General features: G+C 38.3%; 1 protein-coding gene across 4 annotated transcripts in view; it reads left to right on the forward strand.

The window, feature by feature from the left end:
- Stxbp4 (syntaxin binding protein 4) overlaps positions 1-22,503 on the forward strand; it is a 177,926-nt gene that overhangs the window by 20,801 nt on the left and 134,622 nt on the right. For all 4 annotated transcript variants that reach the window (XM_029566127.1, XM_008838424.3, XM_029566128.1 and 1 more), the window contains 5 exons: positions 11,470-11,576; positions 11,736-11,955; positions 13,240-13,318; positions 17,518-17,615; positions 21,564-21,660. In XM_029566127.1, coding sequence (XP_029421987.1) covers positions 11,470-11,576; positions 11,736-11,955; positions 13,240-13,318; positions 17,518-17,615; positions 21,564-21,660 — 601 coding nt within the window. The remainder of the gene's footprint in view (positions 1-11,469; positions 11,577-11,735; positions 11,956-13,239; positions 13,319-17,517; positions 17,616-21,563; positions 21,661-22,503) is intronic.

Below are 22,503 nucleotides of genomic sequence, written 5' to 3' on the forward strand. Positions count from 1 at the left end.
TAGACTTTTCAGATCACAAAGCGTACTTCTAAGTATTATAAATTTAAGATATTTTAATGATATAAATTTTGGCTATTCAAATTAGTGTTAAATTTAAACAAATTCAAGCAAACAAAAAATGAAATTTTTCAGTTAGAATTGAGACATTTAGTATCACCTTAGCTTTAAAGCTTATGAGCTGGGGAGAATGGGAGAATATGAGGTATTTAGTATAGCTTTGGTCTTTGCTTACTTGTTTGTTTTGAGACAGTAGCTTTCATTCTGTGGTCCTGGCAAACCTGGACTCACTATGTAACCCAGACTGGCAGTCCTGTCAGTCTTCCTGCCTCACCTTCTCAAATGTAGGGATTAGGGGCATAAGCCACCATACCCTGCTAACTAAGGTATTTTTAGACTGCATTTGATAGGGTGTAGTAATGGATCAACTGTCTGACAATACAAATCTGCTGCACGTCGTGATCGATTCAGAAATACAGCTTTGCTTTTTGATTGAGAACTCATGGTAAACTTCCTAATGAACTACATTCTCTGTTTACCACTAGAGAGCAGCACAGGGTTACTAATGTTCTAGTCCTAGCCAAGAGAAGAAAGCAGACAAGTTAGAAAAGTGTAGGAGGAGGCTGGAGAGGTGGCTCAGTGGTTAAGAGCACTGACTGCTCTTGTAGAGGACCTGGGTTCAATTCCCAGCGCCCACATGGCGACTATGAACTGACCTTAACTCCAGTTCCAGGGGAATCTGAAGCCCTCTTCTGACTTCCAAGGCATTGCACGACACGGTGGTAGAAGGATGGGTAATTTTCCAGTGCTGACATTTATTTTTATTTCATTAAGATGGAATTTTATAGGCAAATTTCTCTGTAATCACAAAGTAGACAAAATTTTAGTGTACACTATTTGTTAATAGTGATAAACTACTTATGAGTTAGATATTCGCAAATGTTTAGGCAAGCATTCTGTCATTCTTCGTATATTTTTATTTTGAGACCAGGTCTCAGTAAGTTGCTCAGGCTGACCTTAAACTCACTCTTCAGCCCATGTAACACTTGAACTTGCAATCTCTTCTCTTAGCTTCCCAAGTAGCTGGGATTACAGACCTGTGACACAGGGCCTTAACATAGTAATAAAAATTTAATCTGCATATAATTTCTACATAGTAGGTATAGTCATAGAAATATAGACTTGTAAGGGTTTCCTTATTAGAATGCCAAATAGATCAATTGTTAATCATTTTTTAAAGTTCATGAGTGCTTAAACTTACTATTATTTTTTAAAATTTTATATATCTTGATTTATGTGTTTGTGTGTATGTATGTATGTGCATCATGTATGTGCAGGTGCCCATGGAGACCAGAAGGGCATCAGATCGCTTAGAACAGGCATTACTGGTCATTGTGAGCTGCCCATTGTGGCATTTGAATCCAGGTCGTTCGCAAGAGCAGCAAATGCTCTTAACTGCTGAGACATCTTTCCAGCGTCTGATTTTGTTTTTTTGCGTTATGCCTCAGAATAGTGTAGGCAGTCTAAAGTATATAGATTATGCTAATTCATATTTCCAAACTACAAAGGAATTATTGGTACTTGAATAACTATGCCCATCAATTAATCAAAACTAGCCACCTCCTCCCAAATATTTTTGTCTTGGAAAATATGAGAATACATACATTTTTGGGAAAGCCAAATATCTTTCTTTGGAAAGCATATTTATATTTTCAACATGGGATATTATGAACATAGTTTCCCATTTCAAGTAGGAAAGAAGATTCTCTTAGCTCTAAGAGCTATAGGCAGCCTATAGATTGAGAACAAATATACCAGGTACTGGATTAAGGAAATGTGAGAACTCAGGAGCCCTTCCACTCCCTCGTCTAGTCCCCTAGCAGTCTAGAGTTCTTGGATACCATTCCCAGCCTTGTACTGCCCAGACACTCCCTTGAGACTCAGACTCAGCTACCTCATTTCCTGATGAAAATTTCCACTTGGGTCTCAAAGGTCTCTTAGACTCAGCATGCCTGAAGCACAGTCCATGAGCCTCACCTCACACCTCATGTCCTTTAAATCTAAGCAAAGGCCTTTCCATTGTTTCTATTTCATAACCATTTTCCACTTCCCATCCCATAACAGCCATATTGGTGTTCTCTCTCTCTCTCTCTCCCTCCCTCCCTCTCTCTCTCTCTCTCTCTCTCTCTCTCTCTCTCTCTCTCTCTCTCTTTTCCCCTCTCCTCCCCCCCTCCCCAGTGGTGTGTACCTGTGCACATGTGTGTTTGTTGGTATATGTACATGTATGTGTATGTACAAATGGAGCCCAGAGTTCAATGTCGTGTCTTCCTCTGTCACTTTCTACCTTAATTTTTGAAGCAGGGTCTTGAGCTGGTTGATTAAGATAGACAAGCTGTCCAGTAAGCATCAGGGATCCTCCTGTCTGCTTCTCCAGCTCTGGGATTATAGGAATGTACCGCCGTGTTCGCCTCTTTTTTACATGGGTATTGGGGGTCTGAACCAGGGTTCTCATGCTTGCATGACAAGCACTTTTCCAACTGTGCCCTCTCACCAGGCCTGTATCAGTCTTTAAGCTCTTCTTAATTTTTACTGGTCCTCTCAGAAGATTTTTCTGCTCTTAATGCACCATGACTCTTCTCTACCCTCCAAACTACCTTAACTAGTAGTGGTTGCCTACAGGCCTCTATGTCATCTGATTTCCTGCCTTCAACTCCTCTCTGTCTCCATCTCTACACTTGCAAACTGGCATTCTCTCAGTTTCTGAAAGGGCCAATTTCATCTTTATCTCATACAGTTTTTTCATTAAACGGAACAGCACCTTCTTCCTGTTCTGTTGCTCCAGATGTCAACTTAAACACCACTTGGTAGAGGATGTGTGTCCTGTTCTCTTCAAGGTTTTTTCCTATACGTGTTGCTAACTCTTCTTCCTTTCTTTCATATCACCTAACTCAGTGTGTAATGATGAATCAGTATTTGATAGTTTTAACTCTGCTGAACTACTAATGAGTATGTTTTCCAGTGGTAAAGATTCTGATTTCTTCACAATAATTCCTTATTGGGATTTCCTACATATACACTCAGATATTAATGAATGAATGTTGCCGTGGTCATTCTGTCACATTTCTATTTACCAGTACATTGCCAGCATCTTAGCTCTAGACCAAAGTGCATCTCCACCCTTGCCTTGTGTATTAGATGATAGATAGCATTTTGAAAAACTTCAAATGTTTGTTTCTCTCTTTCATTGCTAATAACAAAGAGAAAGTAGGTTAAAACCAAAAGCTTTTCAATTCTGAAATGACATTTCATATTTCATTTAGTTGACCCCAAGACAAATGTATAGAATATTTAATATAAATATGTATGTAGTAAATGTGAATATGGCTATGTAACATTCCTCTCTGCTTATGAATGTGTATATCTTCTCTGCTGTCTCTGAAGTTCGATGGCTGTCACAGCAGTGTCACAGTGTACTTGGCAGTGCCACATAAAGGAATAGAATCCCTCACAGTCATCACCTTAGGTTTGGTGAACTGAGGTGTCTTTTGTCAGGCTGTAAGTGAAGACAAAGGTCACACAGACCTAAGTACTCCTGGTTTTCATTGCTCACAAAGTATTTAAGCAGGGCATGTTTCACTCCTTTGACACTAGGCTGAGTGTATCGTTGGCATCAAAGCACGTGAATAGCCAGGAGGGCCAGGCCTCTAGATGACAAAGTAGCCTAGCCCCACTGCAGGCTGAGGAGCAGCGGCCTGGCTCACCTTGCAGCTTCACTCTGCTCTGTGTTTATCATCTCCGTCATCATGTAGCTGTGTTAACTTCCTCCAGCTGTTTCCTGGAGCTCATTAGTTTATTGTTGACATTATATTCCTAGCAGTGTGCTGGGGAAACAGTCATGAGAACATGATCTGGCCAGCTGAAAGAATCAGTGCTACTAGTTTGAGAGCTGGCTGTGTTAATATTCCTATGTTCTGATTTGGGAATGACTGGAAGTAAGTGTAAGTAAAGACAATACAAAGTAAGCACAGTAATACAGGTAAGTGGAAGTGGTTTTGTGCAAAGATAAAGGAACAATTAAGTAAATCAGGAAAAAACCTTTCACCTAAGATAGTGTTTGAATCTGTGAAGTATGAGAATTCATCATATAGAGAAATGGAGGGTAGATGGTCGCATTCTTATAGAAATGGCCATGTGTAAAAGTCCTGAAATTTGAAAGACCACAGCTGATTTGAGGAACCTTGAAAATCAAATGAAGAACTTTTAGGCTGAGGTGGAATGTGTATGAGGAAGATAGGAAAGAAAATAGGTTGCTCTTAGTTTTCTGCAGTGGCTTGAAAGTTAAGGAGTTTAATTCTGAGGGGCTATAATTAAACTAATGTAAAAATGACCTGCAGTAAACCTGAGAGTCTAATTCACCTTACCGTCTCTACGGTCTTTACAATGTGCTTTGCATATATTATTTTAGTCTTAGAATAACCTTGTCTTATACTTATCCCAACCTTTCAGCTAAAAAGATGAATTGAATCTTGTAGAAGTTAAACAACTTCCTCATGTTAATGTTAACAAGTGGAGTGGAAAGACGGATACGTCTAGTTGATAGCTTGGGAACATTTGGGAATGGAAACCAGAGGATTATAGAAGAAGCATTTTGGGGGGGTTGTCTATGTGAATAATGAATTAGTTCAGTCAGAATCTGGCTGAATTGATGGTTTCTGATAGTTCAGTAATATGGTATTTAGAAAGTTTGATGATGTAGTCATAATTGGAGACTGGAAAGACGGTTCAGAGATTAAGAGCATTGGCTGCTCTTGAGAATGACCAGGGTTCAGTTCCCAGCACACACATGGTAGCTAACACCTATCTGTAACTCCAATTCCAGGGCATCCAACACTCTCTTCTGGTCTCTGCAGGCATTTCAGGCAGGGGTGCACTTACATACATGTAGGCAAGGCATGCATACACATAAAAATAAATCCAATATTTAAAAAATATATAGTGCCAGGCGTGGTGGCGCATGCCTTTAATCTCAGCACTCGGGAGGCTGAGGCAGGCAGATCTCTGTGAGTTCAAGGCCAGCCTGGTCTACATAGTGAGTTCCAGGATAGCTGGGGCTACAGGGAGACCCTGTCTCAAAAAGACAAAAAAAAAATATATATATATATATATAGTAATAATTGAAATAAATAATTGGAATAAATGGTAGTTTCCAACGGAAGAATTGAAATGGCCAGGAATACATTATTCCTTCAACACTGGCATTACTGTCAAGTGAAGGAGCCGAGACTGCAGTTCGACATATAGAGTGCCTGGCACCTTGCCTGCCATGCCGTGTGTCTGCTTAGGGAGCTATACTGTAGAAGAGTCTGCAGAGCTCCCTCAAGTTCTGACTGTACATACGTTATGTATTAATCCAGCTGGACAGAATTCACTCGTTTAAGAATGCCAGACTTTTACAGAAATAGCTTTGTTTTGATTCCCAGGTTCTGACTTTTAAACAGGTTCATAAATTCACATGATCAGGCAATATTTTATTCTAAGAGGCAAAGGGAAAAAACATAACTGCTGTAGATACATTTTCAAAAATAAAAATTATATAAACACAAGATATCTCAAGCCAGAGGTATTTTCTTCTCTTCTCTCAAATCCTATGGAAAAATGTTCCTTCATTACATTAGGATCCTTTAACAGAAGACAGGCTAAATAAAATCATGGGAGCTGTACAGTGGGAAAAAGAGAATGTGGGAGGTTTCAGGTCAGGCTAAACCCCACTTCCCACCTGTGTTTTCTTAGGCTTTTTAAACTGGACGGTGTGATTGTCTGTAAGACACATGAGTACAGAAATTATCTTCAAATGTTTGTAGTTTAGTTCTAGGCTCATAGTGAAGTTGATGGTCTTCCATCCCCTTCTTTCTTTCTCATTGTTCATGGACATCTAATAGCTCGCAGAGCCCGAATTCAAATTCAGGTTCATCTGAATGCTGAACTCCATGCAGTTTTCTCTTTGAGTCCACTGCCTTCCAAGGTTTTTGCCCAAAACTGAGTATAGTGCACACACCTTCAATCCCATTATTTAAGATACAGAGGCAGGCGGGCCTCTATGAGATCAAGGCCAGCCTGGTCTACATAGCGAGTTCCAGGCCAGCTAGGGCTGCAGAGAGACCCTGTCTCAAAAAAATCCCCCCCTAAAAGATTTCTACTCAAATAAAATATGGTTGCCAGCTGATTCATAACCATCATCATAACCATCATAGAATGTTCCCTTTTCAAGGAAATTTAATAAATAGAACTGTCAGTACTGAGGATCTTTACTTTAAAACAAAATATCTCAATTTTTACTGCCTGCCACCGATTCTAAAAGATAATTTATTTGCCTGTCAGAGTCTTTAAATGTTTTGATCAGGTGACAACACAGGGTTTTACTCTTTCCATCCCCTCAAATAGCTGTCACGGTTATGGATGTAAGTCTAACAGGATGTCCTCAGTGTAGGAGTGTAGTCACTGATATCAATTAAAATCTACTTTTTAAACTGAATCAAAAATCTCACAAAGAAAGGCTCAGGACTTGGCAGATTGGCAGCTGAATTCTTTCAAACTTTCAAAGAATATTTAATACTAATTCTTCTTAGTTTGATCAGCAAAATGGAAGGGCAAAGAATGCTACCAAATTCATTGTATGAAGCCAGTTTTATCCTTACCAAAACGGGGTAAAGACACAACAAAGAAAGAGAACCACAGACCAATATCTTTGATGAACATAGATACAAAAATTCTCAACAGAAGACTCACAAACCTAGCTCAGGAGCACATTATACATCATGACCTCCATGGGCTTCATCCTGGAGATGCAAGGTTGGTCAACATAAATCAATAAATATAATGTATTATATAAACAACCCTAAGGACAAAAAGCACACAATCATCTTTCCACTTATGTGTGATAAAGGTCGTGGAAACATTAGGAATAGATGGAGCATACTTCAAAATAATAGAGGCTGATCGCTTGTCAACTTGACACACAAACACATCACTATTAAACACAACTTTTCAATTTCTTGTCCCCAAGATATATTAACAGTATCACAACATAAGATAGTACAACCTTAAAAGTCCCACAGTAGTTAAAAAATCCAAACACTTAAAAGTCCATATTCTCTTTTAAAAGTCTCTTAACTGTGGGCTCCTGTAAAGTCCCAAACAAGTACTGTCTTATTTCAAAGGGAAGAATCAGGGACACCTAAGCAAAACTAAGTCCATCAAAGTAGCTCAAGGCTGGACGTCTGGCATTCACTCATGAGCTTCTGGGCTCCAAAGGGTTTTGGCAGCTCCACTTCTCTGACTGCTGTCCACAGCATACACAGCTTGTTTCACACGCCGAGGCCAGCTCCATTCCACACTTGCTGCTGCCCTTGGCAGTCGTCCCACGGTCCTGGCATCTCAAAAAAGCTGGAGTCTCCTCTGAAACTGAGGCTGCATCTTCACCAGTGGGCTCTTCTGGCCTCTGATTCTCTCCATGACCCCTTAAATCCTGGGGTCTTCACTGCAATTGAGGCTGCACTTTCACCAGTGGCCTTTCCTGGCTTATCAGGGTGCCAAATTTCAGCCGCTTTCTGTGACCCCTTCATGCTTTCAACACCAGAACCATGCAGGAGACTCTTACACATTACCATATCCTGCTTCCAGCATGAGCTAGAGGTTCGGGCCCCCTCTGGACCATAGCTTCTGTGTGCTGACCCTTAGGAAATACTTCCCAAATTTCACCTCAGTGATGCTGGTGTCTTGTTACTCACAGCTTATTTTTCAGCCCCAGCTAATCAGCATCAATTGTCCCAGTAAAACAAACGTTTCAGTTCAGTGGTTCTGGTCTCTTAACCACAGCTGATTCTTCAGCCCCAGCGGACCAGAACCTACAGATTCTCAACTCAAAATATCACACAAACAGCCCTGATAGTCTCTAGTTCTCTTTGAAACTTCACAAGCCAGGCCTCCATTGTCCACAACTCTTTTAGCATAACTGTTCCAAGCTCCACAGCAACAAACTAAGCGCTCAATGGCTTTTCTAACCCAAAGTTCCAAATGGCTTTCACAATCCCGAAAACAACTGGGTCAGGTCTGTCACAGCAATATTCCACTCCTGGTACCAATTTCTGTTCTATTCTGCCTTCAATTTCTGTGACAAAACACTCTGACCAATACTAATTAGGGGAGGAAAGGGCTTACATATCCCAGGTCACAGTTCATCAGGGAACCCAAGGTAGGAACTCGGAACAGGAACCTGGAGGCAAGAGCTGGAGCACAGGCCATGGAGGAATGCTGCTTACTGGCTTGCTTCCTTGGCCCCTGTTCAGCCTGCTTTCTTATACAATACAGGACCATCTGCCCGGGGTGGCAGCACCCACAGAGGGCTGGGCCCTCCTACATCACTCAAAAATCAAGAAAATACCCCACAGACATGGTCACAAACCAGTCCAGTGGCGGTAATTCCCCAACTGAGACTCCCTCTACCCAGGTGTGTCAAGTTGACAGCTAAAGCTATCCAGCACAGAAGCTATATACAACAAGCCTGTAGCCAACATTATATTAAATGTGCTCAAAGTCTTAGCTATAGCAATTAGACAAGAGAGACACAAAAGGGATAAACATAGGAAGAATCCAAACGGGCCTTACTTGCAGACAGTATGATTCTGTACTTAAAACACCTTCTAGAACCTACTAGAATACTCTGAGATCTAATAAACACAGTCAACTTGAAGGAAAACAGTAGCCTCATATATCCCCATAATGAACTCTCAAAGAAATTATGAAGAATATCCCATTTGTGGTAGCTCCAAAAAATGTTAAAGTACCTAGGAATAAATCTAACCAAGCAACTTAAAGTCCTCTACAGTGAAAACTTCCAAGACTTTGAAAAAGGAAATAAAACACTAGACAATGAAAAGACTTTCCATGCTCCTGGATTGGCAAAATGAACATTATAAAAATGGCTTTTTACCAAAATTAATCTACCGATTTAATGCAAAACCCATCAAAATTCTGATGTCATATTTCATAGATCTAGAAAAAATTCAAGAATTCATAAGCTGTTTCTAATAAAGAATTGTTTTGCAGATTCTAAATTGTTTAGCACTGTGTTTAACAAGGACATACATTTATTTTAAAAATTAAGCTACACATTTTATATTTGATCTTACTTCCAATGCTGGTTCTGACATATAGAATCAGTATAGTTAGGCATGCTGCAAGGACTTTGTTCTATGTTGAAGGATAGAGAGATTCTTTTTTTATAGTATATTTAACACATGCAAAAAGATATTGGAACATAATGTCTGACTTATAAAAGACAGCCAGAAGAACACCTACCAATCTGTGTAGAGTGACTTAAAAAATAGGAACTTTCAGTACTATCGAAACTGTGTGCTCCCCATTACCTGCTGTTCTAGTTACACTCTCACTATAATAAAACACTAACCAAAAGCAACCTGGGGAAAATAAGTCTGTTTACTTCCAGGGTTATTACAGTTATAGCAATAGGCTAGAGAAAGACAAAAGGACACAGTCTGTCACTGAGGGAAGTCAGGGCAGGAACCTTGAGGTGGGAAGGATGAAGGAACTCTCCTTGCTGGCTCCCTCTCTGACTTCCTTATACAGCCTAGGAATACCTGCTGGGGGAATGGTACTTCCCATAGTGGGCTGGGCCCTCCTACATCATTGAAGAAGACAGTCAATCACAGATACGTCTACAAACCAGCCTGATAATGACAGTCACTCAATTGCTTGTTGTTCGTTTGCTTCTTCAGGTGATTCTAGGGGTTGTCACATTAACAGTTAATGCCAACTAGGACACCTGCTCCCACCTCCAAGAATAAACCCTCTCTAGATTTTATTCTTCTCTAGCTTTTAGAGAAGAGGTTGTTTTCTGTGTTTCATCTTAATCTTCAGTAAATGAGTGCCCTTAGACTAAAATTTAGCATACTAAATTACAGATGAATATATCTAAATGTTTAAGGATAGCTCTGGACCTAAGGTACCATATCATGGTAGGATATGACAGCAAAACTCCCCACCTAATGTCCAGGAAACAAAAAAGATGAAACCAGGGTCTCATAATCCTCTAGTGGTTCCAAGACTATCTACTTTGTCCCACCTCTTAAAATCTCTACCACCTCCAATAATGCCAAGCTGGAAACCAAGCTTCTAGCACATGGGAATTTGGACGACACTCAAAAGCTAAATCTTAGCTTTCCCATAGTCTGGAAGTAATATTTTCTGCCTTTGTACTAATGATTAAAAGTATGTTAGGAGCTGTAAAAGAATAGAACTTTCCTTTTTCAGTTGGAATTGAGAGAAAAACAAGTGACTGAGATACTTGCCCAACGACTACTTTAAATCTTGAGATTGATGTGCTCTGTCTTATGTGCATAGGATAGTTATACATAGAACCAGGACTTAACAAAAATAGTGCCAGGCAGCCAGTTAAAATTGGTCATTATTAGCATGACATGGCTAAATGATATTATATGCATAGCCAATTAGGCCTGGCTATAGGAAGGACTAGCAAATCTAGTAAAGAAGATTGTGGTGGTTTTGAAAGAAAAATGTCCCCCCAGTGTCTCCCACGTATTTGAACACTTAGTCAGTGGTGGTGCCGTTGGGGGAGGGGAGGGTCATGGAACCTTTAGGAAAGTGTGGGCACTTCACTGGCCTTGAGACTATGTGGCCTCCTGCTAGTTCCAGTCTCTCTCCCTCCATCCCTACTTCATGCTTGGATTTGAAGATTTGAGTTTTCAGCTTTCTGCCCTGGCTGCCTCCTGCCACCTCCTGTCATGTCTCCCCCACCATGATGAACTCTTATCACTTTGGAACTGTAAGCCTGATAAATTCTTCCTTCTGTAAGCTGCCTTGGCCATGGTGATTTTCACAGCAGCAGAAAAGTAATACAAAGATGCTTGAAATGAGTAGAATTAAATTCCCTATGTTTTTTAAAAATCTTGTGTTTATATCAGCCAATCATTCTATCCTCTCTATCTTATCGTCTATTCATTCCTCATGTCTCCATTAAGTAGTTTGATAGCAGGAAAGAGGTAACAATGCTCAGAAACCAGGTGAATGAATCTTGTATTCTCGAATATCCAATATCCAGTGAGTATTTGGCTTGCTTTATCAGAGTCGAATTTTAAACGTCCCATAGAGCTGAGCTTTGGAAACAAATGTTTCCTGGTGTGCAGGCCTAGCTGCTAAAGTAGGCAGGATTCTTTAGCATGCAAATTTACTCATGGAATGTGTAAACCATGCAATTTTTCTTATATATAGTACTAAACCAGGCATTAATCAAAACATTTTGCTCTTGGGATTCTCTAAGTTGTTCTTTTTTATTCTGTCTGATATTCTCTACAAGAAACTTAATTGCTTTAATTGTATCAATATTTTTAAACTTGTTAGTTTTTCTCATTTTATTTTTTGGGATTTTGTTTATAGGATGGACGCTTGAAGCCAGGAGATCAACTTGTCTCAGTAAACAAAGAATCTATGATTGGTGTATCATTTGAAGAAGCAAAAAATATAATCACTAGAGCCAAGCAGAGGTAACAATTCTCTCCATAAGATAGAATGAGTCATTTAGCATATATATTTTAAAATAGTAATCTAAGATATTGTAAAGAAGTCTGTTTAGTATTACTTGAAACACTTAGAATTCAATTGTACTATTCCATATCCACAAAATGATTTCTCTTTTATTGAAGGTCAGAATCCCCATGGGAGATAGCATTTATAAGACAAAAAGCTGATGATGGTCATTCCAGAAATGTTTGCTGTCCATCCCCATCACAAGCTTCAGGAGAATATGGACCTCAGGACTCGGCATTTACTCTTCTTTCCCCTCCCCCTGAAGTACTAGCTCCAAAGACCACATCCACTCCCAAGATGCAGGGTGCCATTTTACCTTCTTTGAAAACAAATCAGGTAATCTTGAAATTTCTGTCCATATATTCAGTCCGTAAATCCCCTATATATATTTATGTTCATTAAATCAATATAGAATTGTAATTTCATAATGGTGTTTGTTAGTAAGCTAGTATTCCCTTGAAAGGTTTTTTTTTCTTCTATTTTAGAGTTTTATGATGTTTTGCCAGTAAACATATTTTTTTAAGCTAATGAATCCTTTCTCTAAAATAATAATCAGAAAACATCAGCATTACCAGATGGTACCATAAAGAAATTGGATACCACTTAAACTATAATACCACATTTAGTTGTTTGATATCTTTTAAATATTTTATTTATTATTTTTATTTTATGTGTATGAGTGTATTGCCTGCATGTATGCAAGTGCACCTGTGTCGTGCAATGCCCGCGGAGGTTAGATGAACTAGAGTTACAGATAGTTCTTAGCCGCCCTGTTAGTGCTGGGAGTTGAAGAGCAGCCTGTGTTCTTAGCTGCTGAGCCATCTCTCCAGGCCATTTAATATGTTTTTGATGAACAGTTCTGCTCTCTACCTGATGGAAGCTAGGCACTTTTTCTTTCTGTATGTGTGTGTATGTGTGTGTCTGTGTCTGTATCTGTGTCTGTACGTGTGTCTATGTGTGTCGGTGTGTGTGTGTCTCTGTGTGTGTTATGTGTGTGTGTGTATGGTATATGTGTGTCTTTGTGTGTTGTGTGTGTTGTGTGTCTGTGTGTATCTGTGTGCGTTTCTGTGGTCATTCTTAGTCTCCTTCCTATACAGAGGCTAATCCAGATCATCCGTATGGATAGTGCTCCCTCACATATGTGCTATAAATAGTTCAGCTTCTTACATTTCTACAACATGGGGAATTTAAAATCAAAATTAATGTAATTTATTTCAAGTTGCTACACTGTCCTAATGAATCACAATTATACCATATAGATTGTTTAAGTTTGCTAGTTAGGCTTTCACCCAGTAGCATAAGTTCCTAAAGGGTAAGGTTAGTTTCAGACACATGTCATCAGAGAGACCAAGATTTTTACCAGCCCTTATTCTTTGTCTTTTTAAAAGGCAAGGTGCATGGCCTCGTGCCCTGCTGTCCTGGCCTGGCAGAAAGCAGTCCTCACTTTCTACTCTGAGATGCTTCCTTTAAAGATGACGATACCAGATTTTAGAAGTCTCATAATTTTTGGAATACTGCTTTAATCTCTTTAACCATTCTATTTATGTTAATGTGAGCATCTAGTCTGTCTTTGACCTACTTTAGGAAACGACATTGCATGTTCCTCATTTTTGTTCACAGACGAAACCTGGATACAAGAAAACAGAACATGCTCCAGTTACTTCTTTGGACAACAGCTCTACAGATCTGTCTAATTCAGGTAAATGCACATCTAATTCCTGTTATTTTTTTTTTCAATTTTTTCAGTGACGAGTTCACAATATGACTTAATAGACTTTAAAGAAGGCTACATTATGCCTTTCTTCCTTCAATGAATAATAGAGCAAAATGAGTGTGTTGTTCAGTAGCCTGTTACATTATGGCTTTTGTTGGAAATTTCTGTGAACAAAGGGTTGAAATTTTAAGAAATGCATTATCAGAAATGTCTGTGAAGCTGTAATAGTTAATGAATTGTTGAAACCATGTAACAAACAAAGCCCTTCTGTGACCAAGGTAAGCTGTTTTGTCCTTTTGATGAAATACTGATGAAGCAGTACACCACCTTTGAAAGAACATTGTAGAAGGAGCAAACCTTGAGAAAAATGTTTTGGTTTTTGAAGGAAATCATATGGATATAATGTAAAAGGACAGCAGTACTGAGTTCAATATTAATTGATTTTCAAATACCCTGAAATTACTTACTAATTTTTAAAACAAAATAACCATCTAAACTATCCATAGGAAAAGGATTTTTATCAAGCTATATAGTGCTTTTTGACTCAGATATCAAGATAAATAATCCCTTCACTGAAATTAGATGCAAAAGTTAAAGAAAACAATTAAAAACTATATTTAATATAAGTTAAAGGTTAAACTGTATATTGCTAAATTATGAGGCAAAGTGCTACTCCTGTATATTAATTTTTGCTAGCATTATCTAGATGAGATTTGCAAATGAAGAGAAATACTTAAAATTAAGTAGCTGTTAGACATGGGCTAGAGGTACAGCTCAATGATACACCATATGCTTAGCAAGCACTAGGCCCTGGGTTCAGTCCTAGGCCCCAAAAAAGAAAAGCAAGCCACCGTCAGACAGTACAAATTTATGCTACATTCAACAGCTCTTTTCTCTGCTGGGAGATATGTCTACGTGAGTTAGTGCTAATGTTTAGCCAAAATTATATACCTTTTAATTACTGAGCTGTATTAGTTCTCAGAGATAGTGCATAGTATTCCCTTTGTGTAATAAATGTCTAGTCTCTTAAATTTTTATTTATTTATTATTTTATTTTATGTGTATGAGTGTTAAGTTTGCATATATGTAAGTGTACCCATGTTGTGCAGTGCTTATGGAGTCAGAAGAGAGTGTCAGATCCCCTGGAACTAGAGTTACAGATGTTTGTTAGCTGCCATGTGGGTGCTGGGATTTAAACCTGGGTCCTTTAAAAAAGCAGCCAATCCTTGTAACCACTGAGCCATCTCTCCAGCCCCAAATTTATTTATTTTTATTTTATGTATGAGTGTTTTGGCCACCATGTGGGTGCTGGGAACTGAACCTGGGTCCTTTGCAAGAGCAGCCCATGCTCTTAACTGCTGAACCATCTCACATTCAAATCATTACAGTATTTATCTTAAAAATATAAGCAAGTTTTAATGCTAACTTCAACAAAAATAAAATAGTAAAGTACTCTATTTCTATCTTACAATTATTCAAAAGTATAATTTTGGCTAAAATTTTTTAAATATTTTATTTTATTTTTTTAATTTTATGTGTTTGAGTGTATTGCCTGCATCTGTGTAAGTGCACCCATGTCGTGAAATGCCTGCAGAAATCAGAAGAGTTTTTCAGATCCCCTGGAACTGGAGTTATGGACAGTTGTTAGGTGCCATGTGGGTGCTGGAAACTGAACCTGGATCCTCTACAAGAGTAGCTAGTACTTTTATCCGCTGAGCCATCTCTCCAGCCCCTAGAATTTTTAAGATGAGCATGATACATGAAGATTTTTAAAAATCATCTACCCATTATATAATTAATCTCAGAATTCAGAATTATTTACTGGGGCCATAAGTTGAATAACATGCAAGTTTATGAGTGGGCTGAAAGGAAACTGAGTATGCTCAGGGAATAAAAAATACTATTGCCACTTTGACAGCAGGACAAAACTGAATTCTTTCACACTAAGTCTTTTAAAACTCAAACAGTGCTGATGGGGAAATACACATTTCAGGGGTTCGTGGATATAATCTTATACAATTGATCATACTAATATAAAACATTTTCTTTCTTATTCTAAAACGAGGAATGGAAATAGAGGATCCAAGAGGAAGTTGATTTGATAAAGTCTTCTTCCCCCAGAGAGGAGCAGACAGAGTCTGAGATAGAAATAGAAAGGCACTGGCAATGGAGGACACTGGTCTATGAAGGAATTTTTGGCTGCAACTTCTCAATTTTCGATGTGTGCTGACTTTATGCATAAACCTTTTAAGCAGTTAACACAAAAATATTTAGATAAAGTAGACTGAAAGGAAAGATATTACACAATGACTACATACCATTAAATTGAGGGTTGGGATAGTTTTACATTAAATCTGTTAACATGTGCTAATACACTTTTTAAGATTTTGTAGCCGTTTTCTATGACTTTATTGATTTTTTTTGCCTTTATTGTTTCTGCCAGGTGTCAGTTTTATTCTTCTTCCTCAGCACATGAGAAAGCTTATGATAAAAAATATTGACACATAACACCACTGGCTTGTGGAGTCACTAAGTTAGAACCCTAAGATGAACATGCCTTAGCCATGCCACCCTGGGCCAGGTTCTTTACCTCTTCAGGCCCTGGTTTGGAAATGAGACTAGTACTATCTATGTGATTGCGGTTGTTGTGAAGATTCACCAGCTTATATATGCAGTTACTTCACTGTTTGCTTATAAGTAAAAAAAAAAATAAAAATGAGAGCTCGTCTTCTGTGATTTGTCCTGTTGGCCATAGCAGATTTTGATGTTTAGCTGTAGGAACAGTGGAAATGTGTGCCTTGGTGTGTGGCTGCCTCGTGTACCCCCATTCACACATGAATTGAGTGATTCAAGCCCAGTTAGTCTTGGGCTGAAGCCGTAACTGGTTTAAAGTTGTCTTACCTATGTTTGGTCTTTCGTCCCTTCTCAACCCATGGTAATCTTTTCTGCCACATTGAAGGTTTGCTCTAGAATTGCTCTTAAGATAAAATAAATGTTTAGTATTTTTAAATCTCATGGCTGACAAGTAGATGCCCTCATGATAAAGGAGACTTTCTTGTTTTTAATCAGAATTGTAAAGATTCTGTCACACTAAAATCAATCCTTCTTAGGGTTTAATTCCATTTGGAGCTAAAAGTCAGTGACAATTTTTTTTTATAATCTTAACACCTATAAGCTATATTAAAGATTTTGCATAGAATGTTGAGGATGTGTTAAAGGTTTAGAGGAAGACTATTTATTTTCATATGTGCTTCTTATGTTCTTAAGAAAGAGAATGCAAATCATTTTGTACTTAGAGACAGATGCTCTGAGAAATTAAAAAAAATTAAAACACTGCATAAAGATGTGACATTTTAAAAAGTTTTTCTCTTCCTCTTGTTTCTATGTAGAACTAGTAAAATACCATTTAAACGTGTATTTAGAACAGTGACAACTTAGATAGGAAGGATTGACAAAAATTGTAGAAATTTGTTTTTAAAACTTCGGCATATTAAAACAAATAGCTTCCAAAGGTCAGGCCTCCAGTGGCACCTGGCTTCAGGTTCCTGCAGGGAGGACAGCAGCATATCTGCATCTGTAGGCTGTACTGGAAAGGCAAAGGGAAATGCTGAGGGGTGATTTTCCTTAACTCTTCAAAGTCCATTTTTGCTACTAGAAATAGAAGCTTCTGTAAAGGGTGACAGGATTTTAGCTCAGAAAGTAGTGTGTCTTCATCTTCCTTCTGACTACAAATGTAATGAGCTGCACTTCCGAGCTTTCTAGAGTACTTCCACAAGTCATGCAGCAGGATTACATTTTACCAGTAAGAAACACCCTAATCGTTGGGACTCTAATTTGATTTCACTTGTTTGGAAAAAGAGCCTTTGTCTTACAACTAGTAGTGCATAGTAGTGGTGATCACAGAGGTCGGGTACATGTGTGTTGGTTAGGGTTTTACTTCTGGGAGACTTCATAATGCATAATTGACTAGTCTGCATATTATGTCACTTAGAGCTCAAGTAGAGCTGGCTTATATGATACATTTTAGACTTACAGAAAAAAAAATCCTTGAAAACAAAAGTAAAACCTGCCAACTGATTAACCAGAATTATTTTTGAACAGCAGGAGCCCAGAATACATCCTGTCAAATGAAAAGTTCTATTGCGGTTAAATTTTCAATTAATATGCCCCCTGTTGTCGCTTAGATATTGCTTCTGCCTGGACTGATGATAATTCTGGACCACAAGGAAGGAAGATTTCCCTAAATCCCTCTGTTCGCCTTAAGGCAGAAAAACTAGAAATGGTAAATTTAAATTTTCATTTTTCTTTTCCAAAACAACAAGAAAGAACTGTCTTACTCTTGGAGAGAAAAAAATTTCTGGAGCTAGTTGTTTCTTGAAGTGGCTTATTAAATTAAATGAATAACAGTTTGGATTTTCAATTATTTAATGTTTAAATTTGGAAGTTCACAGTGGTTCACTAATACAAAATACAAATAAAACCTTTGGTTACTAAAATGACAAGCAAATTAAACCACTTTCTGTTCAGCTAAGGTCAAGTTCAGTGAGTAAAGTGCTTGTCCTACAAGGAGGAGGACATGAGTTCGAGCCCTAGAGCCCACATAAGCCAGGTGTGGTTGCATGTACTTGGAACCCAGAGCTTGGGAGGCAGAGCCAGGCAGATCCCTGCGGCGCTCCCGCAGCCAGCCTAGCCTACTTGATGAACTCCAGACCAATGAGAGACCCAGCCTCAATAAGCAAGAAGAGTGTGACTGAAGAACAACAGCCGGTGCTGCCCTGTGGCATCCATGCACACATATATGCCCATACACTATGTGCACCTACACAAAAACGGACACAGTATATCTACAGTCTCTAACCGTGGAATCGTGGACTAAATCACGACAAAGTTTAGTAGACTTCTTATATAATATCAGTAAGTGACATGAAGTAATGCACCATTGTTCTTTTCTTCTAAGTGAAGGAGTGGGGATGGAGAGATGGCTCAGTGGTTAGAAGCACTTGCTGCTTCTTGTAGAGAATGAGGGTTCAGTTCCCATACCCACATCAAGCAACTCACAACTGCCTTTAACTCCAGTTTCAAGGGATCCCACGCCTCTGGCCTCTGCGGGAATCTGCAACACGATGCACATATGTACACTCAAGCACATACACATAAAATAAAATGAAACTTAAAAATAATAAAATACAAGATTATTAAGTCATAAATGATGAAATAGGTACCCACCAAATTAAAAAAGATTATAGCAGCATACTAAGGTACTAACAAATAATCCTCAGAAGTGTGCACATTTGAGAGCTATATATAGGAGACAGTAAAGGTGAAAAGGACTTTAAAATTTATCAAGTTACTGAAGAGCTGAGAAGAAAAATGTGCTACATCTGGATACAATGCTGAACGTCTACAGCCTCTGCTGCCTTCCTGTGAGATTTGAGGATACTGGGTTTTTTTTATATTTTTAGAAGAATATGGAATTTCATAGCTAGAAAAAAACATAGATCACCCTTGTTCCCATCCCTCTACCTTGGCTTAGTCCAGTACTAGTATCCTTCTCATCACCAATTTAAATCTCAATTATTAAATGCTGGCCAATTCTACCTCCTTTACCCATACTTTCCTAACTCTGGTGGTTTAGGCAAGTATTGCCTTATTTTTAGCACTAAACATCACTTTTTAGTGCCTTATAATCTTTTCTGTATCTTGTTTTACCAATAGGATTACATGTTTCTTCACTATAGTACCCACCTGTTCAAGCCTGGTTTTTGCATGGAGAAGACTTTTGTCTTTTCTCACCGATCACTTTCATTCTGTACATTTTAGATTTATTATATGCCAGTTTATTTAGCTCCATGTTGCTATGTCTTAGAGAGATGTATATAATCCAAACAATCATTATCAAGTGCTAAAAAACCTTAGTCAACAGTGTACTGTTAGAGCAATTATAAAAAGCATATCATAGATCCAAAATGTACAGAGTAGGATACTAAACACAGTAAAACTGAATTTGTGCAAAAATACATAATTTATATAAATGTATATATAGGCAGTGTATTTAGAGAAAAATCTGGAAAACTACATAGCAAGCTGTTAATAGTGTTTGTCCTCGGAGCAGTGGTTCTCAAGGTCGGGAGTACAGTTTTTCTCCTTAGGGGACATTTGGTAGTATCTACAATGTTGATTGTCAGCAGTAGATGAGCACATCCAAATTAACAACCAGGAACAAAACATGCATCATAAAACTCCATGTCTGAAATTTTAAATCAATTTTTAAGCAATTTATGAGTTAGGAGTTTTGCTAATAAACATGCAGAACATGTTTCATTTCACTTGTAACTAGAGGAATTAACAACATATTTCATATCCAATATATTGACAAAATGAAGATGCAAAAATAAATAAGATTGCTATATTGTGCTGATGTGCACAAATTAGTACAGCTAGTTGAAAAACAGTTCGGTAGGAACAGAGTTGACAATATATGCCCCCATTACTCTGCACTTCTTATGGGGATATACAGTAGAGAAATTTACACACATCTATAAAAGATAGCAGTTACTGAACAACAGAAAGTTTTCAACTAAATATGTAGTTTTATTTCCTAAATAATATGTAGATTTAAAGTAAATATCAATAAGTATTTTATGCTAGCCAAGTACTTAGGTATTTGCCAAAGCTAAGTCTTTGTTCCCTGTCATGTAAATACCTGTGGATTTGAAAGGGTGGGCACATTATGCGAGAATAACTTTAAGAAATTCTTGAAAACATCTTTCCTGGTGCTCTGCCTTCTGTTCCCTCCCTTCACTGTGCCCAATCAAATTCCATGCCTATGCATTAAGCAATTGCTTTTCTATAGTGCATCCTCTAAACACTTCTGATAAAATAAATATACTTATTATAATAATTTATATGCTATTCTCACCCTAGAGACCATAAGCTCTTTGAGGATAGAGACTGACGTTTTTCTTATATCTTTGTATGTCATTTTATGATGAACAAATAGTATGTACCAAGTAAATATTTGGAGAAAGAAATGAATGTTTGAATCTACTATAAAAGGGGAAGAGATTATAAAGAATGATTAGCCATACAGTTTTACTTAATGTGACTCACACTGTATATATTCTTACTAGAATCTACTAATAGAGCAGTCAGTCAGTCAGTCAGTCAGTCAGTCAGTCAGTCTTTTGCGCATTAAAATTAGCTTTTGCGGCCGGGCATAGTGGTGCACGCCTTTAATCCGAGCATGCAGGAGGCAGAGGCAGGCAGATCTCTGTGAGTTCGAGGCCAGCCTGGTCTCCATGGTGAATCCAGGACAGCTGGGGCTACAGGGAGACCCCGTCTCAAAAAAGACCAAAAAAAAAAAAATTAGCTTTTGCTAGATATAACTAGAGAATCCAGTAGTGTTTTCCATTGGAAACTTACTGCTCTTGCCCATCAAGAAGCCTGAGAGAAAATAGCCAGGGGATGGTATAGAGGTTCCAAGTGTCAGAGAGCCACATTTTAGTCTTTCAACTAGGAAGACTGTCCTTTCATCTTTATTGAGGTTCTGTGTGATCCAAGTAGCTGATTTTTTATCCTCTCCTTTCTTCCCCTTTTTATTAAGCTAGAAGAGGGAAAGGGAGAGTGCTTACTGCCTTTGGCCGGAATGTACTCCGGCACTTCCCATTCATTAGTCCATAGTCCCATGACTCATCAACTGACAAGGTGGGCTGGGAAATGTCTTTTAGCAGATGGCAGAGTATCTAGCTGAAAATGATGGTGGGTTCCGGGGTAAAGAACAAGGGCAGGGCAGTGGAGTACATGTAGGAGTATTTCATTTTTATTTTGAACAGAGAAGTTGCTTTACCCAAAGACAAGAGCCTGGCAGTGAAGGGATACCACAGAAAGCATTTTGGTTTTCTGTGTTTGTAAGGTTGACCCTAAACAAGCCAATAGTAAGAATATTTATATTTAATGCAATTCTTAGCCACTTGGGTTCTCTTCTCAGGACAAGACAGCAACCAGATACTATCCATGGTTTTTAGTCTTAACTGTAAGTTTGACTTTAGTAAAAATTCTCCTATTATTCTTTTTTCTGCCAAGTTGTATAAGCTAGGAAATCTAATTCTAGTCACTATTCCTGATATTGATTTTGTTTTCCACTGCCTTGTAAAATACATCATAAAACTAATGAAAAGTTTTTTCCTTTGGAGATTTCAAAAATTGTTTCACATGAGTCCATTTCCTCCAGGCTCTCAATTATCTAGGAATTCATCCCACAAAGGAGCAGCACGAAGTCCTGAGACGACAAGTGCAGGCAGACTCAAAGGGTACAGTGGCCTTTGGAGGTAATACTTTAAGTTCATCATGTCTATTATCATAGCTCGTTTGTGAGAGAGTTACTATGATGCATTTTCATTAAGAGTGCTTATTCTTTCAAGGGGAGAATGAAAACTAAAACCATGTTTACTTCATACTCCTTAATCAGTGCTCTGAAAACTCAGAGGCAGGGTCAGCAGAAAGGAGAACTGAGGGGATGGAGTGCTGGTTTAGCTGTTCAGAGCACTGGCTACTATTCCAGAGTATCAGGGTTCATTTCCTAGCACCCATATGGCAGCTAACAACCATCTGTAACTCTAGTTCCGGGAGATCCAACTATGTCGTCTAACTGCCGTGACCCTTACTCACACATGGTCGCTTACATGCAGAACAAAACACTCATATACATAGAAATAAATACATCAAACAAAATTTTAAAAAGAACTAAATCACTAGTTTATCATATTTTCTTTTAATGTTTTGTTTATTACATAAACATTGTTTTGGTAATAACAAAAGAAACAGTATATAATAGAAATTTTAATTTTTCCCAGTGTGGTGGCACACACCTTTAATTAGCACATACCCATTAATTGCTCAATGACATTTGGGGCCATGTTTATAAACATGGCAAGTGATTTTGGGACTCATCTGAAGAAGCTGAACAAAAATGTCAAAGTCCACCTGATTGCCCTGTAGTAGAGGAGACCTGCCAGTTGACAAGGCAAGTTATGTACACAGAACTTAACAACCACTCTTTTAGTGCCTTCATTGTTAGGGAGAAACTCAGTCAAGGATTTGGGGACATTTGGAGAAATCAACATGAAATGTAGAATCCAAAAGAGGAAGGAAAAAAAAAAACAGAAGAAAGA

The sequence above is a fragment of the Nannospalax galili genome, unplaced genomic scaffold (genome assembly GCF_000622305.1).
Source record: "Nannospalax galili isolate Female #2095 unplaced genomic scaffold, S.galili_v1.0 scaffold95, whole genome shotgun sequence".
Classification (NCBI taxonomy): Eukaryota; Metazoa; Chordata; class Mammalia; order Rodentia; family Spalacidae; genus Nannospalax; species Nannospalax galili.